Source organism: Nerophis ophidion, linkage group LG14 (assembly GCF_033978795.1).
Source record: "Nerophis ophidion isolate RoL-2023_Sa linkage group LG14, RoL_Noph_v1.0, whole genome shotgun sequence".
NCBI classification, from domain to species: domain Eukaryota; kingdom Metazoa; phylum Chordata; class Actinopteri; order Syngnathiformes; family Syngnathidae; genus Nerophis; species Nerophis ophidion.
Genome location: NC_084624.1, coordinates 34,413,108 through 34,436,289, shown reverse-complemented (window position 1 = coordinate 34,436,289; position 23,182 = coordinate 34,413,108). Strand labels below are relative to the sequence as shown.

General features: G+C 38.4%; 2 protein-coding genes across 2 annotated transcripts; one reads left to right on the top strand and one right to left on the bottom strand.

Moving 5' to 3' along the window:
* The first annotated feature begins 4,807 nt into the window (after positions 1-4,807).
* rpe65a (retinoid isomerohydrolase RPE65 a) lies at positions 4,808-12,488 on the top strand. Its single transcript, XM_061920499.1, has 15 exons — positions 4,808-4,998; positions 7,787-7,949; positions 8,157-8,239; positions 8,335-8,485; positions 8,728-8,835; positions 8,910-9,051; positions 9,115-9,262; positions 9,644-9,725; positions 9,806-9,938; positions 10,710-10,849; positions 10,922-11,051; positions 11,126-11,240; positions 11,307-11,401; positions 11,480-11,591; positions 12,293-12,488. The coding sequence occupies exons 2-15, from the start codon at positions 7,939-7,941 to the stop codon at positions 12,439-12,441; spliced, it is 1,599 nt and encodes a 532-aa protein (XP_061776483.1). The 5' UTR covers positions 4,808-4,998; positions 7,787-7,938; the 3' UTR covers positions 12,442-12,488.
* Positions 12,489-12,997: 509 nt separating this feature from the next.
* On the bottom strand, positions 12,998-22,851 carry LOC133568519 (RING finger protein 11-like). Its single transcript, XM_061920500.1, has 4 exons — positions 22,541-22,851; positions 22,191-22,402; positions 18,584-18,753; positions 12,998-14,090 (listed from the first exon to the last, which is right to left on the bottom strand). Exons 2-4 carry the CDS (start codon positions 22,311-22,313, stop codon positions 13,919-13,921), a joined length of 465 nt encoding a protein of 154 aa, XP_061776484.1. The 5' UTR covers positions 22,314-22,402; positions 22,541-22,851; the 3' UTR covers positions 12,998-13,918.
* Between the last annotated feature and the right edge of the window lie 331 nt (positions 22,852-23,182).

Genomic DNA, 23,182 nt, shown 5'->3' with positions numbered 1-23,182 from the left:
GGCGGTCGCTCTGGAGAGCCCTCGGACTGCTGGGGGTCGAGGGGCTGGCTAGGAAGCGGCTGGTAGCCAACACCACTAAAAGGGCAGAAGAAGCATCACGCTGGATTTGGATACAAAGAAAGGTGCGGTGGCAGAGCCGACCTACTGAAGGACTAGGGACATAGAGTTGGGTGGCATTCAGCAGGGGTAGAGCCAGGACGCTGGATCTGCCGTCGAGCCCCTCCGAAGCGTCATGGGCTTAATTCGACGAAACGTTAATGACGGGGGGTGCCCATTTGAGAACCTTCTGATGCCAACCAACTGATGTCCAGTTAAGGTATGCGGTCAAACTTAGTCTTGACTCAGGGAGGAGGACGTCCCTGCCATGCAGAGTCCCGATGGTGCCTTGATAGAAGGAGAGATGAAGAGAGCGAGGCCACAGGCTCACAGATGGTGCAGGGGCGAGTACCTGTAAAGGTGAGCCAGTTGCGATACCCTTATCGTATTTTGCATATATATGTATATATATATAGTATATACATATATATATACACACACATATATATATTATATATATACATATATAACAAATATATATATATACATATATATATATATATATATATATATATATATATATATATATATATATATATATATATATATATATATATATATATATATATTAGGGCTGGGCAACGATTAAAAAATTTAATCGAAGTTAATCGCACTTTTCTCTGATTAATCGTGATTAACTGCATTGTATACGCAAAGCCCAATAATGAATTCAAAAGTAGTGTGTAGTGCACCTTTATTGGAATATTCCCCCACATGAACAAAAGCGCCAAAACATTTGTTGTGCAAACACAATTCAAATCAGTCCTTGTTAAACAGTAGCAGTTAAATAGCAAATTTTATGAAAATCAACTCAAAAAATGTAAATACAAACATTTAAGCTTATTGCCACTGCCAGAGTATTTGAATTATCGTGTTTGTTATGGAAAATAAATATAATCTACATACAAATCTCTGAGCCACAATCATAACATCTGAACAGGCAATTTCTGAGGTAACAGCAGAAACATTTTTTTTATCAGGGATCTTATGTTTAAAAAACCTCTATTATAGGTAGTGGGCTGTTTTAGGGAATTTTTGATCAAATTATCCGTAGTAGCAATATTAATAATGTTGTGTTTATTCTGCGTAGCGCACTTAAAATAATAATGACCATATCTAGGAATTGATATGATGGGAATTTTCCGATTGTTTGCTTGGTGCTTTGATAAACTGAACGCATCATATACATAGTACTATATTGTGATGTTATGAGCCAGGGAAAAAAAGAACTACCCTACCCAGCATGCAACAGGAGTGAGGAGCATGCGCGGTAGCCCGGCAAAGGTTGTGTGTCGCCATGACGGCATCTTGCATGTTGTGATATGCACGCTCTGAAAGCAAACGTTAAGAACTCAGCCAACACGCCTCGTCTGCATTATTGATAAATAAACAGACAACACATATACTCCACTGCTTCACAGGCCGCTGGATGTAGCCGGCAAAGTATTCCCATGCTAGCTAGCCGGTCTAGCAAGCACGCCTCATTCAGTCCAAAACGGCCCGATTTATCCACATTCAGAATTGTCTGGCGGTCGTAAGTGATCCCGGAGTGACCACGCTGTAAGCCAGCCATGAAATTTGCAGAATTGTCCGGTATTTTTGCCAAATGTTCCATCTTTACCAAGAGCCCCTCCACGCCGAAGCCCGTCCGGGCGACGCCATCTTTATAAGAAAAGGCGTTAACAAAATAAAAGCATGTAAACAACATACGCAAATGTGCGATAAAATAATTGTCGGCGTTAACAGATTGATGAGTTAACTCGTAATTAACGCATTAATTTGCCCACCCCTAATATATATATATATATATATATATATACAGTATATATATATATATATATATATATATATATATATATATATATATATATATATATATATATATATATATATATATATATATATATATATAGGGCAGAGGGGTTAGGGCGTCTGCCTCACAAGACGAAGGTCCTGAGTTCAATCCCGGGCTCGGGATCTTTCTGTGTGGAGTTTGCATGTCCTCCCTGTGAATGTGTGGGTTCCCTCCGGGTACTCCGGCTTCCTCCCACTTCCAAAGACATGCACCTGGGGATAGGTGGCAACACTAAATTGGTCTTAGTGTGTGAATGTGAGTGTGAATGTTGTCTATCTTTGTTGGCCCTGCGATTAAGTGGCAACTTGTCCAGGGTGTACGATGCCTTCCGCCCGATTGTAGCTGAGATAGGCACCAGCACCGCCCGCGACCCCAAAGGGAATAAGCGGTAGAAAATGGATGGATGGATATATATACACACATATATACATATATATATATATATAAATATATTTGTCCTGTCCAAATTTTCAGGCAAATCATATTGTTGCTGTAAATGCCCATTTGATTATCTGCTGTACTGATTTACTTTACAAAAGAGAAGTTTGGGATACTTCTCTTGTTGCTTTATTTGTATTTAACTTTATTAAATGGAATACACTCTTTAAAAAGTTTAAGCTCAAAAATCTCTGTTGTAGTTTCATTATTAGTCTTGGCCATTGTAAATGTGATGAACTAAACTGGCATTTACATTTTGCATCCGTTAGAGGTCGCTATTTCCTGCCGAAACGCCACATTATAATTGTTCCCCAATTTCAATAAAATAACTTGCATGGAGATTATCCGATGTGGGCTGATCTTCCCCTGGGTCCACGCTCATTAAAAAACAATCATAAATTCTGGTACTCTTAGGAATAAAATACTGCTGTCAAACTTACCAATTCCTGGTCAAGTTTTGATATACTTTCTGTAATATGATTGGTTCAAGGAGTGTCCCGAAAGCACAAACACAACACCTCTCGACAGGGAGTTGGCATTGGCCCTGTTGCCATGGAGATGATTTAGATGGCTGAGATGGATTTGTTGCACAAATTCTATCATCTCCATGGCAACCGTGCAAACGCCATGCAGTGATTAAGGACATGTGGCATACATTGGGTGGGGAAAATACAACAACATCCTAAATTTAGATAGGATGGTTAAAAAATGTACTCAAATCCTTACATCTCCATGACAGACAAACATGGATTATAGCGGTGTTTCTTAATGACTTTCTGTCATGACCCCTTTAATCAGATTTTTTTTCCCTCGACCCCCTCAGAATGAAATCAGTATTGATAACGCGGAATGTGTTTATTCATCTCCACCACTCTGTGTTAGAGAGATGTTAGAGGAAAACTTTAGCGTTTACACACGTGCATGGTCAGTAGCTTTAGGTAGCTCTATTTTTTAATGGGTAGCGCATTTTGACATAACACCAACTTTTTTTCTAGCAGCAGTCTTGTGTATCGTTCTACATGAATACTAGAGGGTAGTCACAAATAATGAATCTCCCCATGCTGGTCTGACGCCCCACTATTTGAGAAACACTGGATTATAGGTTGTTAGTTTAGCAAAAAAGGGAAAAATGTATTGCATGATAACGAGGCACCTCTTTCGCCACAGTAAACGTCACTAAAACTTGTCACCAATGGCCTTTCTGATCCCCTTTAAGAGGAACAATACAGCATTTGTCCAATATAATCCTTACACCTGGATTAAAAATTGATTTAAAAAAGTCAATATATTTCTGGCATTGTATATTCCAATTTAAATGACCCAATTTAGTTAGCAATAAAACATTTTCAAATTTTTTTTTTTTTGGTTAGTTAGGCTCCCTTAATTAATCAGGGAAAATAACAGAAACAAGTGTTTGTGTGCGTGCGTGCGTGTGAGTGTGTATATATATATATATATAATAAAACATAACAAAACATGCATGTATAAATGTATATACATTACAGGTCGAAAGATTGGACACACCTTTTCATTCAATGTGTTTTCTTTATTTTCATGACTATTGAAGGCATCAAAACTATGAATGAACACATGTGGAGTTATGTACTTAACAAAAGAAGGTAAAATAACTGAAAACATTTTTATATTCTAGTTTCATCAAAAGAGCCACCCTTTGCTCTGATTACCTTTTCGCACACTCTTGGCATTCTCTCGATGAGCTTCAAGAGGTAGTCACCTGGAATGGTGCTCACTTCACAGGTGTCATAGTTTTGATGCTTTCAGCGACAATCTACAATGTAGATAGTCATGAAAATAAAGAAAACGCATTAAAATGAGAAGGTGTGTCCAAACTTTTGGCCTGTACCATACACACATGTTAGGGCAGAAGAAACACAGGCTATATCATCCCTACAAGCCAGTTTTGCAGGTTTATATATATATATATATATATATATATATATATATATATATATATATATATATATATATATATATATATATATATATATACATATATATATATATATATGTATACAGTATCTATATACAGTATATATATGTATGTATATATATATATATATATATATATATATATACACACAGTATATATATACAGTATATATATATATATGTATATATGGAAAAAAAGCTTATATATGTAAATATTTTTAATGCGTTTACCTCAAAGATCTAAAATTATTATTATACACACAACAGACCTATCCTCTCAAATATTGTTCACAAATCTGTGTTAGTGAGCGCGTCTTCTTTGCCTAGATAATCCATCCCACCTCACAGGTGTGGCATATCAAGATGCTGATTAAACAGCGTGATTATTGCACACGTTTGACTTAGGCTGCCCACAATACAAGGTCACGCTGAAATGTTCAGTTTTGCTATATTAAGGTCTGGGGGAGGGGTCAGAAAAGCAGTCAGTATCTGGTGTGAACACCATTTGCCTAACGTAGTGCAACACATCTCCTCTGCATAGCGTTGACCAAGTTGCTTGTGGCCTGAGGAATGTTGGTCCACTCCTCTTCAACGGCTGTGCAAAGTTGTTGGACATTGGCAGGAACTGGAACATGCGATCGTATAGGCAGAACTCGCATGTGAGTATTAGGGCTGCGAATCCTTGGGTGTCCTACGGTTCGATTCAATATCGATTCTTGGGGTCACGATTCAATTCAAAAACGATTTTTTCCCGATTTAAAAGGATTGTCTATTCATTCAATACATAGGATTTCAGCAGGAGCTACCCCAGTCTGCTGACATGCAAGCAGAGTAGTAGATTTTTGTAAAACATTTTTATAATTGTAAAGGACAATGTTTTATCAACTGATTGCAATAATGTAAATATGTTTTAACTATTAAACAAACCAAAAATATGACTTATTTTATCTTTGGGAAAATATTGGACACAGTGTGTTGTCAAACTTGAGATGCAAAGCATGTGTAAGCCACTGTGACACTATTGTTCTTTTTTTAATTTTGATAAATGTCTAATGATAATGTCAATGAGGGATTTTTAACCACTGCTACGCTGAAATAATAACTAATATTGATACTGTTGTTGATAATATTCATTTTTGTTTCACTACTTTTGGTTTGTTCTGTGGCGTGTTTGTGTCTTCTCAATTGCTCTGTTTATTGCAGTTCTGAGTGTTGCTGGGTCAGGTCTGGTTTTGGAATTGGATTGCATTGTTATGGTATTGCTGTGTATTGTTTTGTTGGACTGATTAAAAAAAAAAAAAAATCGATTAAAAAAAAAAAAGAGAATCGATTCTGAATCGCACAACGTGAGAATCGCGATTCATATTCGAATCGATTTTTCCCCACACTCCTAGTGAGTATGCTGGTCATGCAAGAACTGGGATTTTTTCAGCTTCCAGGATTGTGTACAGTTCCTTGCAACTTGGGGCTGTCCATTGTCATGCTGCAACATGAAGTGATGGTCCCTGGTGAATGGCACAACAATGGGCCTCAGGATCTCCCCACGATATCTGTGCATTCAAAATGCCATCAATAAAATGCACTTGCGTTCGTTGCCCATAACATATGCCTGCTCATACTATAACCCCATCCCCAACATGGGCCACTCGATTCAAAACGTTGACATCAGCAGACCGCTATCCCACACAACGCCACACACGCTGTCTGCCATCCGCCCTGAACAATGAAAACCGGGATTCATCTGTGAAGAGAACACCTCTCTAATGTCCCAGACACCATCGAATGTGAGCATTTGCCTACTCAACTCGGTTACGATGACGAACTGCAATCAGGTTGAGACCCCAATGAGGAGGATTAGCATGCCGATGAGCTCTCCTCAGATGGTTTCTCACAGTTGGTGCACAATATATTTGGTTATGCAAACCTATTGTTGCAGAAGCTGTCTGGGTGTCCTGGTCACGGACCATCATAGAGGTTCACCTGCTGGATGTGGAAGTCCTGGGTTGGTGTGATTACAGGTGGCCTGCGGTTGTCAGGCCGGTTGGATGTACTGCCAAATTCTCAAACGCCTTTGGAGATGGCTTACGGTAAAGAAATGAACGTTTAATTCATGAGCAACAGCTCTGGTGGACATTCCTGCAGTCAGCATGCCAACTGAACACTCCCTCAAAACTTGTGACATTTGTGGCATCAAGCTGTGTGATAAAGCTGTACATATCAGATTGGCCTTTTATTGTGGGCCGCCAAAGGCAAACGTGTGTAATAATCATGCTGTTTAATCAGCATCTTGATATGCCACACCTGTGAGGTGGGGTGGATTATTTTGTCAAATAAGAAATGCTCACTAACACATATTTAGACAGATGTGGGCTGGAGAAATAGGTATTTTGTGTGTATAGTAAATGTTTTAGGTATTTGAGTTTAACTCATGAAAAATGAGAGCAAAAACAAAAGTGTTGCGTTTATATTTTTCTTTAGTGAATTTACATACATTGATACATACAAACAAAAACCGAAATATACACATATGCATACATATATACATACATGCAGTTGGGAGAAAAAGCATGTAAACCCTTTGGGATTACTTATTTTTATGCATAAATTGGTCATAAAATGTGTTTTGATCTTTATTGAAGTCACAACAATAGACAAACACAGTCTGCTTAAACTAATACCGCATGTGATATATATATATATATTTACATATATAAAAATATACATAAATATATATACACACATATATATATACACACACACTCACACCCATACATATATATATACACACATATATATTTATAAATACATATATACAAACACATGTATGTGCATATGTGTGTGTGTGTGTGTGTATATATATATATATATATATATATATATATATATATATATATATATATATACACACATATATATGTACACATATTATACATATATATGTATATATATATACACATGTATGTGCATATGTGTGTGTGTGTATATATATATATATATATATATATATATATATATATATATATATATATATATACATACATATATGTATACTGTACGTGTATATATATGTAAATATATATAAATACATATATATACACATGTATGTATATGCACATATACACATATATGTACATGTATATATACACAAATATATACTGTATATATATATATATATATATATATACAGACACATACACACATACATATATATATATTATATATACACACACATATTTATATATACATATATGTTTATAGTTAAACAAAAAAAATTGAAATAATGGATAAAATATAACCTCAAAACTGAATTCATGTACGTACATTAACGGTAAAGGACAAAACTATAGCGACACATTCTAAATCAGTGACATGTTCTGCAACGAATCCGGCTTCTCCCATTGAGTTATCCATCTCAGGATATTAACACAGTAAGATTCTTGTTCGCAGTTTAACCTCATTGGGCCACGAAGAAAGAGAAAAAAACAGCTTTTCATTGACGGTGAGGGGGCACAAGAAGGATAAATACCTCAACTCCACTGTGTGAGTGGGCACACTCTTACTCTCCAACTTCAAGAGTTTGCTTTGTGCACACAGGAGTCATGGTCAGCAGGTATGTTAGCAATTTTGTTGATGTAACGCTTCATATACAGTAGGTCCTTAATGACAAAGTGGCTTTAGTATTTCCAGCAAATAATAATTCATGTTATTTTATTATTTAAATTTGATATATTAAATTTAAAAATGCATTTATTTATTTTGTATTATTATTTTTTGTTTAAATTGAATTATGTTTATTTTTTTCTTATTTTTCTAACAGATTTGAACATCCAGCCGGTGGCTACAAGAAGATCTTTGAGACATGTGAGGAGCTGGCTGAGCCACTTCCAGCAACAGTTATAGGTTAATTTCACAATTTGTCCGGTGATTTATTCCCAAAAATGTATATTTATTTATCTTCCCTTATAAAAGGCGTGTTTTGTGCTGTTGTTCCTCAGGAAGGATTCCCTCCTTTCTGAAAGGTAGTCTTCTGCGTTTGGGTCCGGGTCTTTTCGAGGTGGGAGACGAGCCCTTCTATCACCTCTTTGATGGACAGGCGCTCATGCACAAATTTGACTTCAAGAATGGTCAGGTCACTTACTTTCGCAAGTAAGTGAGCCGCTGGTTTGCATATAAAATAATGGAAATTGATGAATGTTTCAGAGTCAAACTGTCGCCTTACAACTGAATTTTTTAACTGTCATACAAGAAGCTAATTAACACGTTACGGTGGCAATAATGCAGTTTTATCGCGTGAAAGCTAAGTTCCATTTTTGGTTCTAAGGTTATTGCCACAATTTTCTGTACGCTGTCATTACGATCAGTCTCTAACTACCCTGTGCTCCATCCAGATTTGTCAAGACGGACGCATACGTGCGAGCCATCACCGAGAAGCGCGTGGTGATCACTGAGTTTGGAACATTTGCTTATCCCGACCCTTGCAAGAACATCTTTTCCAGGTCCAGATTGTTGTTATCTGTCACTATCATGTGTTCTTGTTTTAGTAGAATGTTTTTTTGCAATGCGTTTGCAGGTTTTTCTCCTATTTCAAGGGTGTGGAGATCACAGACAACTGCTTGGTCAACGTGTATCCTGTGGGCGAGGACTTTTACGCCGTGACAGAAACCAACTACATCACCAAAGTGGACACAGAGACCCTGGACACGCTGAAGAAGGTGCGATGATGTTACAAAGGCATTTGGTTACAACATTTTTTTATTCACCGCTGCTAACCACAGGTGGACATGTGCAACTACATTAACATCAACGGCGTGACGGCGCACCCCCACATCGAGAGAGATGGCACAGTGTACAACATCGGTAACTGCATGGGGAAAGGCGCCACGCTGGCCTACAACATTGTCAGGATTCCACCCACGCAAAAAGGTTGCAGAAACTGCTCCATGTTTTGTTTAAAGATGTGTAGCAAAGCCTGATTTATACAAAGCCAGATAAGGCTGTCAAAAACCAATCCAATACAAAACCCAAAACCAGTGAAGTTAAGTATCTTGTCTTTGCTGTCTATTCAATTGAATATAGGTTAAAAATTATTTGCAAATAATTGTATTATTTTTTTTATTTCCGATTTACACAACGTGTCAACTTCACTGGTTTTGGGGTTTGTACTAGCTTACTGTGTTTGGCGGCCATGTTGGAGACCTGTGACATCTACCCACAGACGTCTCCATCTTTTCTTCCATTGTGCATCCCTATACTTTTGTCCACACATTGTATGGACATAACATGCGTGTCGTACATCTTCCCCAGACAAGTCGGACCCCATCGAGAAGTCTAAGGTGGTGGTTCAGTTCCCCAGTGCCGAGAGGTTCAAGCCGGCCTATGTGCACAGGTGAGTGAACCGTTGCTTATAGGTTACCATGCCAACCAAGCACACAAAAAAATAACATTTTAAAAATGCTCTCGTTTCAGCTTTGGCATGTCCGAAAACTACTTTGTCTTTGTGGAGACGCCGGTGAAGATCAACCTACTAAAATTCTTGAGCGCCTGGAGCATCCGAGGCTCTAACTATATGGACTGCTTCGAGTCCAATGAGAGCCAAGGAGTAAGTCGGTCTCAGGTCAAAATGTTCAACTAAAAAGCTTCATCATCATGCAAACCTTCTAAACTTTTAATTAATTTTATTTCAACTTTGAACTCAAGTTTTTTTTGATCACAGAACGGTAACAATGAAAACGAGGACATTTGTAATGATAACCATAGAACAGAAACAGAATAGAAGTGCTACAAATTGCATTGTAATATACAGTAATTGCAAAACATAGTTAATACCCCCCAAAATACCTAGAGCACCACTAGTTGACTCTGCAAGTACCTTCTTCTCTTCTACCAGGCATCTTCAAAGGTTGAGTAATTTTACTTTAGTTTTATTATACAACCGCTTTATATGCTGATACCATCATATCGATAGGTGACAGTATTGCAATGCAAACATGCATTACACATTGGCCACTGCCCTCTTTTTATACTTTCAATACTGCAATACTTCTAAATATAGGTGACAATTTCGCTGTGCAAACATCATTGCCAACATCCTTCTGTTCCCTCTCCATCAAGCATCTTCAAAAGTTGAGTTTTATTATACAAACTCTTAATACTTATTTGCTGACAATATATTAAAGCAAGTGTCAATATCGCTTTGCATTTTATTGTTCCCTCTCTCTAAGACATCATCAAAGGATGTAGTCATTTTTCCTTGATTTTGGTTTATTGTACAGGGATCATTTTCTGTTTACAATTTTGTAACAGTTAACCCACACACAAAGCTTTATTTCATTTTACCAGATTTGGGTAACATTTTATTTTGTGGTTCTAGACGTTGTTCCACGTCGCCAGGAAGGACCCAGGAGAATACATCGACCTCAAGTTCAAAGGGGCGCCAATTGGCATGTTCCATCACATCAACACTTACGAGGACAATGGCTTCGTTGTATTTGACCTGTGTGCATGGAAGGGGTGAGCGAGGGTGATTACTGGTATTATTAAACAAGCACACTCTTATATAAAACAATGTGTTTGTGTGTGCAGCTTTGAGTTTGTGTACAACTACCTCTGGCTGGCAAATTTGAGGGCCAACTGGGAGGAGGTTAAGAAGGCGGCCATGATAGCGCCCCAGCCGGAGGTCCGCAGATATGTCATTCCTTTGGACGTCCACAAGGTGACTCAGCGGTTTGATCCTCCAAAGTAAACCCAGAGTTTAGCCTCATGTGTTACACCTTTGACGGACTATAGGAGGAGCAGGGGAAGAACCTGGTCAGCTTGCCCTACACCACAGCGACTGCAGTAATGCATGCTGATGGGACCATCTGGCTGGAGCCTGAGGTGCTCTTTGCTGGACCTCGTCAAGGTACACACACCATTACTGTACATCCTACCACCCATGCACTCAAGCACTATTTATATGTGCTTGTAGCTTTTGAGTTCCCGCAGATCAACTATGAAAAGTACGCAGGGAAGAACTACACGTACGCCTATGGCTTGGGACTTAACCACTTCATACCTGACAGGGTACTTAACAGGCAGAACATGGACACTACATAGAGAAAAAATCTTTACTTTCACTTTTGGTTTAATTTTTTTGAGCAGATCTGCAAGTTGAACGTAAAGACCAAGGAGACCTGGGTTTGGCAAGAACCTGACTCCTACCCCTCAGAGCCCCTCTTTGTCCAGACCCCCGATGGTGTTGATGAGGATGACGGTATTTTGTCAGATACAATTGATTCATTCTCAGTCCTAAAGAGAAGTTAACCACTGTTAATGTTAAGATGCATGATTTAACATTGTTAACTGTCATGCAAGGTGGCGTAAAAGTGATAAAAACCTCAGCATTACCTTTAAATAGACAATGGAAAAGCTGATACATCTTTTTTCAAACCTTTTTTTGCATTGTAAAAAATATGTTTTTACCTCTGCAAAAACGCCTTAGTTTTGATACAAACGTGACAGCTGCCAGAGTAAATGTTATTCATGATGGATTGACTTATTTAGTCAAAAACCGGACAAGCAAATATTGTGATGCTCCTAAATGAGGTTTCTATCAAAGTCTCATGCATGCATGACCGGGTTTGAACTACATGTTTTGCATTATAAAACACAGGTGCTCGGGTGGCCACATCATTTAAAATGGCCCAAAACAGCCTGAAGATGTGCGGCAATAATACACACATATATTAGACGCATTTAACTTAATTTTAATAGTTTTTGGTAAATAATAATCAAATGAAGGGCTACATTTATATGGTTTTGCTTAGGAGTAGCCCCAGATGAAAATTAGTTTGACACCCCTGACTTACAGGCACTGTTTTTCCTGAAGAGTTGGGTGTAATTTTGAGTCATATTTTTTTATATAGCTTTACTTTCCTGTTAAAAGAGGACTGATTTCCATTGTACCTTCCTCAGGCGTGTTGCTGACCATTGTGGTGGCTCCCGGCTCACAGAGACCAGGATACCTCCTCATCCTCAACGCCAAGGATCTGTCCGAAATCGCCAGAGCAGAAGTGGAGTGCATCATCCCGGTCACCTTCCACGGCATGTACAAGCCACAATAGCCACTTAAGCAGTGAGACATTATAATAAAGCACTCCCTTCCAAGGTTCATTTCATGTTCATGTCTATGTATAAGCATAACAATAAAAATGGTTAAATGGTTCAACAGTAAATAGATGGTTTACTCCATGAGTCAAAATAGTTGTAGCCAACAGCCTAAATGCCTGGAATATTTGCAGGGATTTCTTGTGTTGCCACAGAAAATCCTATTACTATGAAGGTATTCAAACAAGCTTGTTACGCAATTCTCATCGTTAAAATAAAAGCAAATCTGATTAATAAGCGTGTCAGCTCTTAAGCTGAAGAATGTTGCAATCAAGACAGACACAAAGTCCCTGAATGCAATGTTTTATGTTTTAACAAGTAAAGAGCACCTGATTCAAAGTTTGGATGATAATTAACTAACTTTTGTAACACGGTCAGAGAGGTATACCTTTAATATTGCTTATCATAACAATTGTACACATCTTTTGTTACAGCTCATGTATGTATTCAAGTGTGCAGGTGTATAACAGCTTCATCTATCTGCAGGCTAGAAGTATACACGATACCAGAAGATTATCTTTTCATATTTATTGTATTTTTTTCCTTTTCATACACACACACATGAGGACTGGTTAACTTTTTCAAAAACAAAAAACAAATAAAATAATGATTACAGGAAACGTGATCATTCAGATCGGGTTTAAAAAACACAGTAAAAAGGAAATTCGCTCAAATGAAAACTAATTTTCAACTGACACTGAACTTGGTTTGCCCATTGTGACATTATAAGTAAGCCTAAATGCAACAACAACACTAAAAAATAATAGCAACCAAAATAATAACAAATAAATGCGGAATCAAATGAGTGATGAGCAAGCTTGTGACCGCACACACTGACTGAACAAAAACGGAAAGACGTGTTGATAGTGCAAGGTTATACATATATTAATCATATATATATAGTTTAAGATATTGTTCCTAAAGTAAAGTGCAAATCAGTGGATCAGATGATGTGTGTGTGTGTTTAACTTGTGATCGTCTTGCTCATGCACCAGAGCCCTTTACACTGGCTGCTTTATTAACACGCACACACACACACACACACATACTGTACAAACACACACCAAAATAACATTCACAACCTATTTTTGCTTATACAGGGTTTGCTGGGTATTCTTGTCTTTACATATTTACTATGGATTATATCCCCGTGTAAGGGAATGACACACCACAGCCAAATAATATTCATAAATAGTATTTCAACTAGTAATAGTAGAACTGTATAACATTGCGCTTCTGATTAGGGTGTTTGGTCAATAATTTACCGTAAAGTGACCACTGAGGCCAGCTCAAGTAGATGCACCCAAATCTAGAATTCTGAAACTTTCTTAGGGGTTGTTTTAAGAACAGTATCAGGTCAGGGGACTTTTTTTTTGAAAGTGCAAGACAAGACGACAGCCAACCTTTGTGTGTGTTTTTATGCTCCTGGGAGCATCAGTTGGTCTCATAGGTGGACAACAGGGCCGCATCGACAGGCTCCATGCAGGAGGGGCACGTGAAGGACCTCATGAGCCAGTCGTCTATACAGTCCATGTGGTAAATGTGCATGCACGGCAGGAACCGCACTGGGTCGCCATAGACAAAGTCCAGCATGCAGATCACGCATCTGCAAAACACAGCGCAGGTTCATTTTTTTTTAGGGGAAAACAACAAGACATGTAAATAAGAACAAAAAAGTGAAATTCAAGTTTCTGTCCATGTCTGGAAACTTTTCATGATGGATATAAAGGGGAAAAGGTTATCATCAAAATATTCACTTTCTGCCTATTACACTCATTGTGGGCAATTTGTATTTGATCCACCGCTGAGGAGAAACGACGAGGAATTACGTCATCTGGAAATAAATTGCAGGAGTGCAAAGAGGAGATGGAGGAAACAATACGCAATCAGATTGTACGTCAACAACTCAAGACCTACAATGATACAAGTCGCACAAGCTAGAATTGACCATTACTCACAACTCATCACAGACCATAAAAACAACCCAAGTTCCTCTAGGCCACATTTCTTAATTCAACAAGTACAAATTAAAAATACCATCAGACGCTGTTTGCAGACCTCTTAAGAACCAAGCTCAAGGACATAAAGATTTGGTCTCCTGACAAGTTTTTGTCCTGGTTGATGCAAGGCCACTTGATCGAGTTTTCTCCCAAGCAAACCCAACAACCTGCCATTTAGATCCAATTCCTATATCAATTTTTAAATAATTGTATGGATTCCTTGAGGAATTAGCTTTTATGCATAATGAATTGCTCTCTTCAGACATGGGTCTTTCCCGCCATGTAAATCCCCTTTTACGATCTACGCAACTTACATTATTAAAAAAACTGGAATTTAATGACTTTTTAAACAGAAATAACATTTAAGAAAAACATCAGTCTGGTTTTAGGATGAAGCACAGTAGACAACACTTTTAAATGTAAACAGCATTAGGTGGAATTTAGATTAAACAAATCTCAGTGTTGGTTCTGTTGGACCCAAGTACCACTTTAAATAGTGGCCAAGGGTGTCTAAACTTTTTGACTGGGCATAAAATCTTTGTCCGGGGGCCGAAAGCGGACCGAAAGCTAAGTAACATATACACACAGTGTGTATGTTTGTATGTACAGTGGGGCAAAAAAGTATTTAGTCAGCCACCGATTGTGCAAGTTCTCCCACTTAAAATTATGACAGAGGTCTGTAATTTTCATCATAGGTACAATTCAACTGCGAGAGACATAATGTGCAAAAAAAATCCAGGAATTCACATTGTAGGAATTTTAAAGAATTTATTTGTAAAATATGGTGGGAAATAAGTATTTGGTCAATAACAAAAATTCAACTCAATACTTTGTAATATAACCTTTGTTGGCAATACCAGAGGTCAAACGATTACTATAGGTCTTTACCAGGTTTGCACACACAGTAGCTGGTATTTTGGCCCATTCCTCTATGCAGATCTTCTCGAGAGCAGTGATGTTTTGGGGCTGTCGCCGAGCAACACAGACTTTCAACTCCCTCAACAGATTTTCTATGGGGTTGAAGTCTGGACACTGGCTAGGCCACTCCAGGACTTTCAAATGCTTCTTACGGAGCCACTCCTTCGTTGCCCGGGCGGTGTGTTTGGGATCATTGTCTTGCTGGAAGACCCAGCCACGTTTCATCTTCAAAGCTCTCACTGATGGAAGGAGGTTTTGGCTCAAAATCTCACAATACATGGCCCCATTCATTTTTCCTTAACACGGATCCGTCGTCCTGTCCCCTTAGCAGAAAAAAAGCCCCAAAGCATGATGTTTCCACCCCCATGCTTCACAGTAGGTATGGTGTTCTTGGGATACAACTCAGTATTCTTCTTCCTCCAAACACCACGAGTTGAGTTTATACCAAAAAGTTATATTTTGGTTTCATCTGACCACATGACATTCTCCCAATACTCTGCTGTATCATCCATGTGCTCTCTGGCAAACTTCAGACGGGCCTGGACATGCACTGGCTTAAGCAGGATTTGATTTGAGTCCCTGTCGGCGAAGTGTGTTACTGATGGTAACCTTTGTTACTTTGGTGCCAGCTCTCTGCAGGTCATTCACCAGGTACCCCCTGTGGTTCTGGGATTTTTGCTCACCGTTCTCATGATCATTTTGACCCCAAGGGATGAGATCTTGCGTGGAGCCCCAGATCAAGGGAGATTATCAGTGGTCTAGTATGTCTTCCATTTTCTTATAATTGCTCCCAGTTGATTTTTTTCACACCAAGCTACTTGCCTATTGTATATTCACTCTTCCCAGTCTGGTGCAGGTCTACAATTCTTTTTTTGGTATTCTTTGACGACTCTTTGGTCTTGGCCATAGAAGAGTTTGGAGTCTGACTGTTTGAGGCTGTGGACAGTTTATACAGATAACAAGTTCAAACAGGTTCCATTAATACAGGTAACGAGTGGAGGACAGAAGAGCCTCTTAAAGAAGAAGTTACAGGTCTGTGAGAGCCGGAGATCTTTCTTGTTTGAAGTGATCAAATACTTATTTTCCACCATAATTTACAAATAAATTATTTAAAATTCCTACAATGTGAATTCCTGGATTTTTTTTCACCGTCTGTCTGTCACAGTTGAAGTGTACCTATGATGAAAATTAAAGACCTCTGTCATCATTTTAAGTGGGAGAACTTGCACAATCGGTGGCTGGCTCACTAAATATTTTTTTGCCCCATTGTATGTATGTATGTATGTATTCATATGTATATATATACACACTCATACATATGTATATACATATATATACACACATATATATGTATATATACATACATATATATGTATGTACATATATATACATACATACATACATATATATGTGTATACATATATACATACATACGTACATATATATGTATATACATATATATATATACATACATACATACATACATACATATGTATATACATATATATACACACACATACATACATATGTATATACATATATATACACACACACATATATATACATACATATATATGCATATATATATATATGTGTGTATGTATATAGATATGTATCTATACATATACATATATACACACATAAATGTGTATATATATATATATATATACACACACATACATACATACATATACATATATATATATATATATATATATATATATATATATACCATACATATGTCTATATATACATACATATATATATATGTGTGTGTATGTATGTATATACACACATACACATATATATACATACACACACACACACACACACACACACACACACACACACACACACACACACACACACACACACACACACACACACACACACACACACACACACACACACACACACACACACACACACACACAATCTGTCACTCCTAATCGCTAAATCCCATGAAATCTTATACGTCTAGTCTCTTACGTGAATGAGCTAAAAAATATTATTTTATAGGTTACGGTAATGTGTTAATAATTTCACACATAAGTCGCTCCTGAGAGTAAGTCGCACCCCTAGCCAAACTATGAAAAAAAACTGCGACTTATAGTCCGAAAAATACGGTATATGTGCATTTCGTGCATAATCTTATTTTATCACGTTTGCAATCTGTAATGGCATATGTATGTCATTTAGCCCTTTGTCTTTTGTACAATTTATCAATAATGAATTATTTTTATAGTTTCACTTTTAAATGAAAGCCACGTTCACATAATGTTTGTTTAAAATAGTAAGTGCAATGAAAATATTTTATAATTAACAGTAAACAATCAAGATTAATAATTGTGACTTCAATATTTATGAGAAAAAAATCAGGATGATTATTTTGGCCATAATTGTGCAGCCCTAGTACACACGAGCTGAGTTTCTATAACAGCTTTTCGCAAAATAATATTACTTCAAAAATTTCAATAAGTATATTTGTGATTTGTCGGTCTCTCTATTAAAGGGTGTTTTACGTCATGAGCCGTCATTCTCAAAAAATCTCATTAGTGAGACTTCACTTTGAGGAAGATAATACAGCCACTGCTCCGGGATGTCAATAGATGACAAAAGCAGCAGGTGATCGCTCAAAAGCAACGTCCCTAAAGCCCCCTTGACACTTGTTCGGGCATGTGGGTCTCTTCGTGCCTGCGGGTCGGCCTCTGTTGCGAGGAAGGGACTCGGGAGACCAGCTGGCAGTGTCACCTCCCTCGCCCTGGCCGACCAATCGGAAACAAGGCCAAGACGACCTGTCTGCCCTGGTTGTCCTGCATGGGCGCACTGTTGCTTCAGCGTTTAGGTGCCCTTTAAATGCGAAAAAAAGTGTTTTCATAATGCTTTTGCGAAAAACTTCAATATCATAACATCTCAAAAACCACCTCATGAGAGCGCAAAAATGTTTTAGCAATATCTGAGAGGTTTTTCGAAATATGAGTGTTTCCATTGCGATATTTAGGTTTTGCGCATTTCTAGGGGTAATGGACACGCAGCTACTGATTCTCCAAAATAGTAGGCTGAATATTTAAAACATCGCTTCTGTTAGACGTCAGACTGTGCTGGTGAACATAAGTGGTGACTTTTAGGCTACATCAATTATTGGATTAGTATATAATATATATAAAACTCATCTCCTTACTCTCTGATCTTTTTCTCCAAGCCATCCGGCCCTCCGTCGTACACGCCTTTGGGCAGGTGCTGGATCAGTCCGATGCGCTGGGCTATGCGGATCTGCTCCTCCTCTGTCAGCTGGGTGGCGAGACGGGCCTGGCTGGGCGTGGGATGGTACATGGGCATGTGAGCCTGCTCCTGTTGACACAGCAGCCATTATCCACATCTTGTTTTACTTCACTCTCCCACATAAGGCGGCAGTCCGATGAGTAGAGTATTCGCTAGGTCAGATAAGTCAAGTGAAGCAGTATCAAGAGTGTTGTGGACATTTCTAAAAAGTGGTGGGCACCCTAACAAGGTTAAATGCTGCATCATTATTATATTTTATGCAATTTACATTATGCTTAAATTACCCCATTGTACATCAGCAAATTTGTTTTTTTTTACATATTTGCGTTAATTTTAGAAAAGGTACATAATGAATGTCTTTAAATAAAAATGTTTTATCATAAATGATCTTTTAAAATACTAAACATCCAACCATCCATTTTTTAGCGCTTAACCCTTTCGTGGTCGCGGGGGTGGGGTGGGGGCTGCGGGGGCGGCGGCGGCGCTGGTGCCTATTTCAGCTACAATCGGGCGGAAGGCGGCGTACACCCTGGACAAGTCGCCACCTCATCGGAGGGCCAACACAGACACTACAATCGGGCGGAAGGCGGCGTACACCCTGGACAAGTCGCCACCTCATCGGAGGGCCAACACAGACAGACAGACAACATTAACACTCACGTTCACACACTAGGGCCAAATTAGTGTTGCCAATCAATCTATCCCCAGGTGCATGTCTACGGAGGTGGGAGGAAGCTGGAGTACCCAGAGGGATCACACACAGTCACGAGGAGAACATGCAAACTAGTTATTATTAACACTTTCATAATTTTTTTATATAATGATCTTTCAAAACATTTTAAAAACATAGTAATCAATGAAAATCATCACATTAAATATCAGCAACTCAAACATCACAGATCCACAGTTATCCTAAAACAATTTAGAGCAAATATTCTGTTAACTGCATAACAAGTTAGTACTCTAAGTTGGAGATGTAATTTGTTGTATGTTTTTGTCACTAATCTACATTATATGTTTGTTACTTTTGTTGATTTTAATATTATATTTCTGCGATGAGGTAGCGACTTGTCCAGAGTGTACAACGCCTTCCGCCCGATTGTAGCTGAGATAAGCACCAGCGCCCCCTGCGACCCAAAAAGGAATAGGCGGTAGAAAATGGATGGATGGATATTATATTTATTTGCATTTGTTTGTTCTGTTTGATAAGTAAAACATACTATAGTTTTTATTATTAGGTATTGTTTATTCTGTTATATGCTGTAAATATAATTAACTTCTGCGTTTGCATTATATATATATATATATATATATATATATATATATATATATATATATATATATATCCATCCATCTTCTTCCGCTTATCCGAGGTCGGGGCGCGGGGGCAGCAGCCTAAGCAGGGAAACCCAGACTTCCCTCTCCTCAGCCACTTCGTCTAGCTCTTCCCGAGGGATCCCGAGGCGTTCCCAGTCCAGCCGGGAGACATAGTCTTCCCAACGTGTTCTGGGTCTTCCCCGTGGCCTCCTATCGGTTGGACGTGCCCTAAACACCTCCCTAGGGAGGCGTTCGGGTGGCATCCTGACCAGATGCCCGAGCCACCTCATCTGGCTCCTCTCGCTGTGGAGGACCAGCGGCTTTACTTTGAGCTCCTCCCGGACGGCAGAGATTTTCACCCTATCTCTAAGGGAGAGCCCCACCACCCGGCGGAGGAAACTCATTTCGGCCACTTGTACCCGTGATCTTATCCTTTTGGTCATGACCCAAAGCTCATGACCATAGGTGAGGATGGGAACGTAGATCGGACCGGGAAATTGAGAGCTTTGCCGTCCGGCTCAGCTCCTTCTTCACCACAACGGATCAGTACAACGTCCACATTATTGAAGACGCCGCACTGATCCGCCTGTCGATCTTACGATCCACTCTTCCCCCACTCGTGAACAAGACTCCTTGGTACTTGAACTCCTCTACTTTGGGCAGGGTCTCCTCCCCAACCCGGAGATGGCACTCCACCCTTTTCCGGGCGAGAACCATGGACTCTGATGTGCTGATTCTCATTCCGGTGGCTTCACACTCTGCTGCGAACCGATCCAGTAAGAGCTGAATATCCCGGCCAGATGAAGCCATCAGGACCACATCATCTGCAAAAACCAGAGACCTAATCCCGCGGCCACCAACCTGGAACACCTCAACGCCTTGACTGTGCCTACAAATTCTGTCCATAAAAGTTATGAACAGAATCTGTGACAAAGGACAGCCTTGGTGGAGTCTATATATATATATATATATATATATATATATATATATATATATATATATATATATATATATATATACATAACAAAATGTAAAACCATAGGCTCACACACGTTCCGTAAATAATACAAATTTGGAACACAGCATTATAGTTTTCACAGTTGTTAGAGATAGAGAGTGTTTTAAGGTACAGTTCTAATTCTTTTTTTAAAGGCACAAAAACAAGTCGGGTGTTGAGAAACTTACATTGATGAATGTAAACCTTAGGCCAGTGGTTCTCAAATGGGGGTACGCGTACCCCTGGGGGTACTTGAAGGTATGCCAAGGGGTACGTGAGATTTTTTTTTAAATATTCTAAAAGTATCAACAATTCAAAAATCCTTATTAAATATATTTATTGAATAATACTTCAACAAAATATGAATATAAGTTCATAAGCTGTGAAAAGAAATGCAAAAATGCAATATTCAGTTTTGACAGCTAGATTTTTTGTGGACATGTTCCATAAATATTGATGTTAAAGATTTCTTTTTTTTTTTAAAAATGCTTAGAATTAAGTTCATGAATACAGATGGATTTCTATTACAATCTCCATAGAGGGCACTTTAAGTTGATGATTACTTCTATGTGTAGAAGTCTTTATTTATAATTAAATCATTTGTTTATTTTTCAAACAAGTTTTTAGTTATTTTTATATCTTTTTTTTCCAAATAGTTCAAGAAAGACCATTACAAATGAGCAACATTTTGCACTGTTATACAAATTAATGAATCAGAAACTGTTAACATAGTGCTGTATTTTACTTCTTTATCTCTTTTTTTCAACCAAAAATGCTTTGCTGTGATTAGGGGGTATACTTCACTTTAAACAATGTTCACAAGGGGTACATCACTAAAAAAAAGTTTGAGAACCACTGCCTTAGGCAATAGTATAATGAGGTGGCAAAGGTAAAACTCATTTTAATTATTTTTTTTTCATACAGTGTAAATCCAAATAGCACATTTATATTTGTTTTTGATGATAGAAATTAAACCTCATGACGTCACACACTAAGCACCCAATCAGATTGTCCTGACGTCATCTCGTATACGAGCCAAAGCCACTAGAGGGCATTATTGTTGGGTATCGACTAGTCACTGTTATGACATGTTGGTAAATCCGTTTTTAAACAGCGGCATTGACTTTTGGGATGGCATTTTTGCCTAAGCAATACATTTGTTACTGAATAAATGAACTTAGCAAGTGCTCACCTGGTAAGGCGGTGGTGGCTCCAGGTCTGCATCCGTGCCGTCCACGAAACTCGCCCTGTCAGATTGGGATTCATGAAGCAGAGAGATGTCGTCCGATGTCGGGGATTTGAGACAGTTGCCCATATTTTGCACTCTCCTGCTGGTCCGACCTTTCCACTAAAACAGATCTCTCGAAATGCTAATGACGCCCTGTGGGTGGCTTCTTGTTGTTTCTGATGTCACATAAAACAGGGTTAATATTCACTCCAAAGACATCCTACGCATGTTTATCTAACTCCCGAAGTGACTTTAAAGAGTTACTGGCTCATGAGTTTCAGCTCATGTTCAGACAAAAAAACAAAAACCTTCACCTCAAACCCAAAACAAAAGTACTCCTGCTAACGGCTAGCTGGCTAGCAAGCTAGCTACTTTTGTCCACCAGCTGGGCGACTTCCTTGATTAGCGACGTTCATTTCTGCACTCGGATCGAATTCTGTGCTGTATATTGACGGCTCACCTCAATGTCACTTTTAAATCAAACTGTCTAGACGTCAAACCGTGGCGACATTACCGTGTTTTAACCTCAAGAGTAACATTGTAAAAGAGTTTAATGGTGCCTTGTCTTGCTAGCACCTTCTTTAAGCGGACATGCTAAAGAGTCGTTAGGATATGACGTCATGATCTAAATCTTTGATGTGATTGGCTTGTTTCACGGGATCCAAAACAATGCCGAAGTCCCGCCCCCTTTCTAATGACAACATGAAGGAAATCTGTAATATACGTCACTTTTATGTAAATACAAATATAAATAATTATTTTATGGGGATCTTTCTTTTGGTTTGTAATGTGATTATGTATAACTGATATTTTTCATGTTGTTTTGTAGTAACATTAACTTGTAATGGTGTGATGCGTATAAGTTTGTGGGAAAAGTAAGTAAATATTAGTTCAATATGTAGATTTTGATGTTTATTTTTATGGAGCCGATTCCTATTTTTTTTATACGTGCAGCA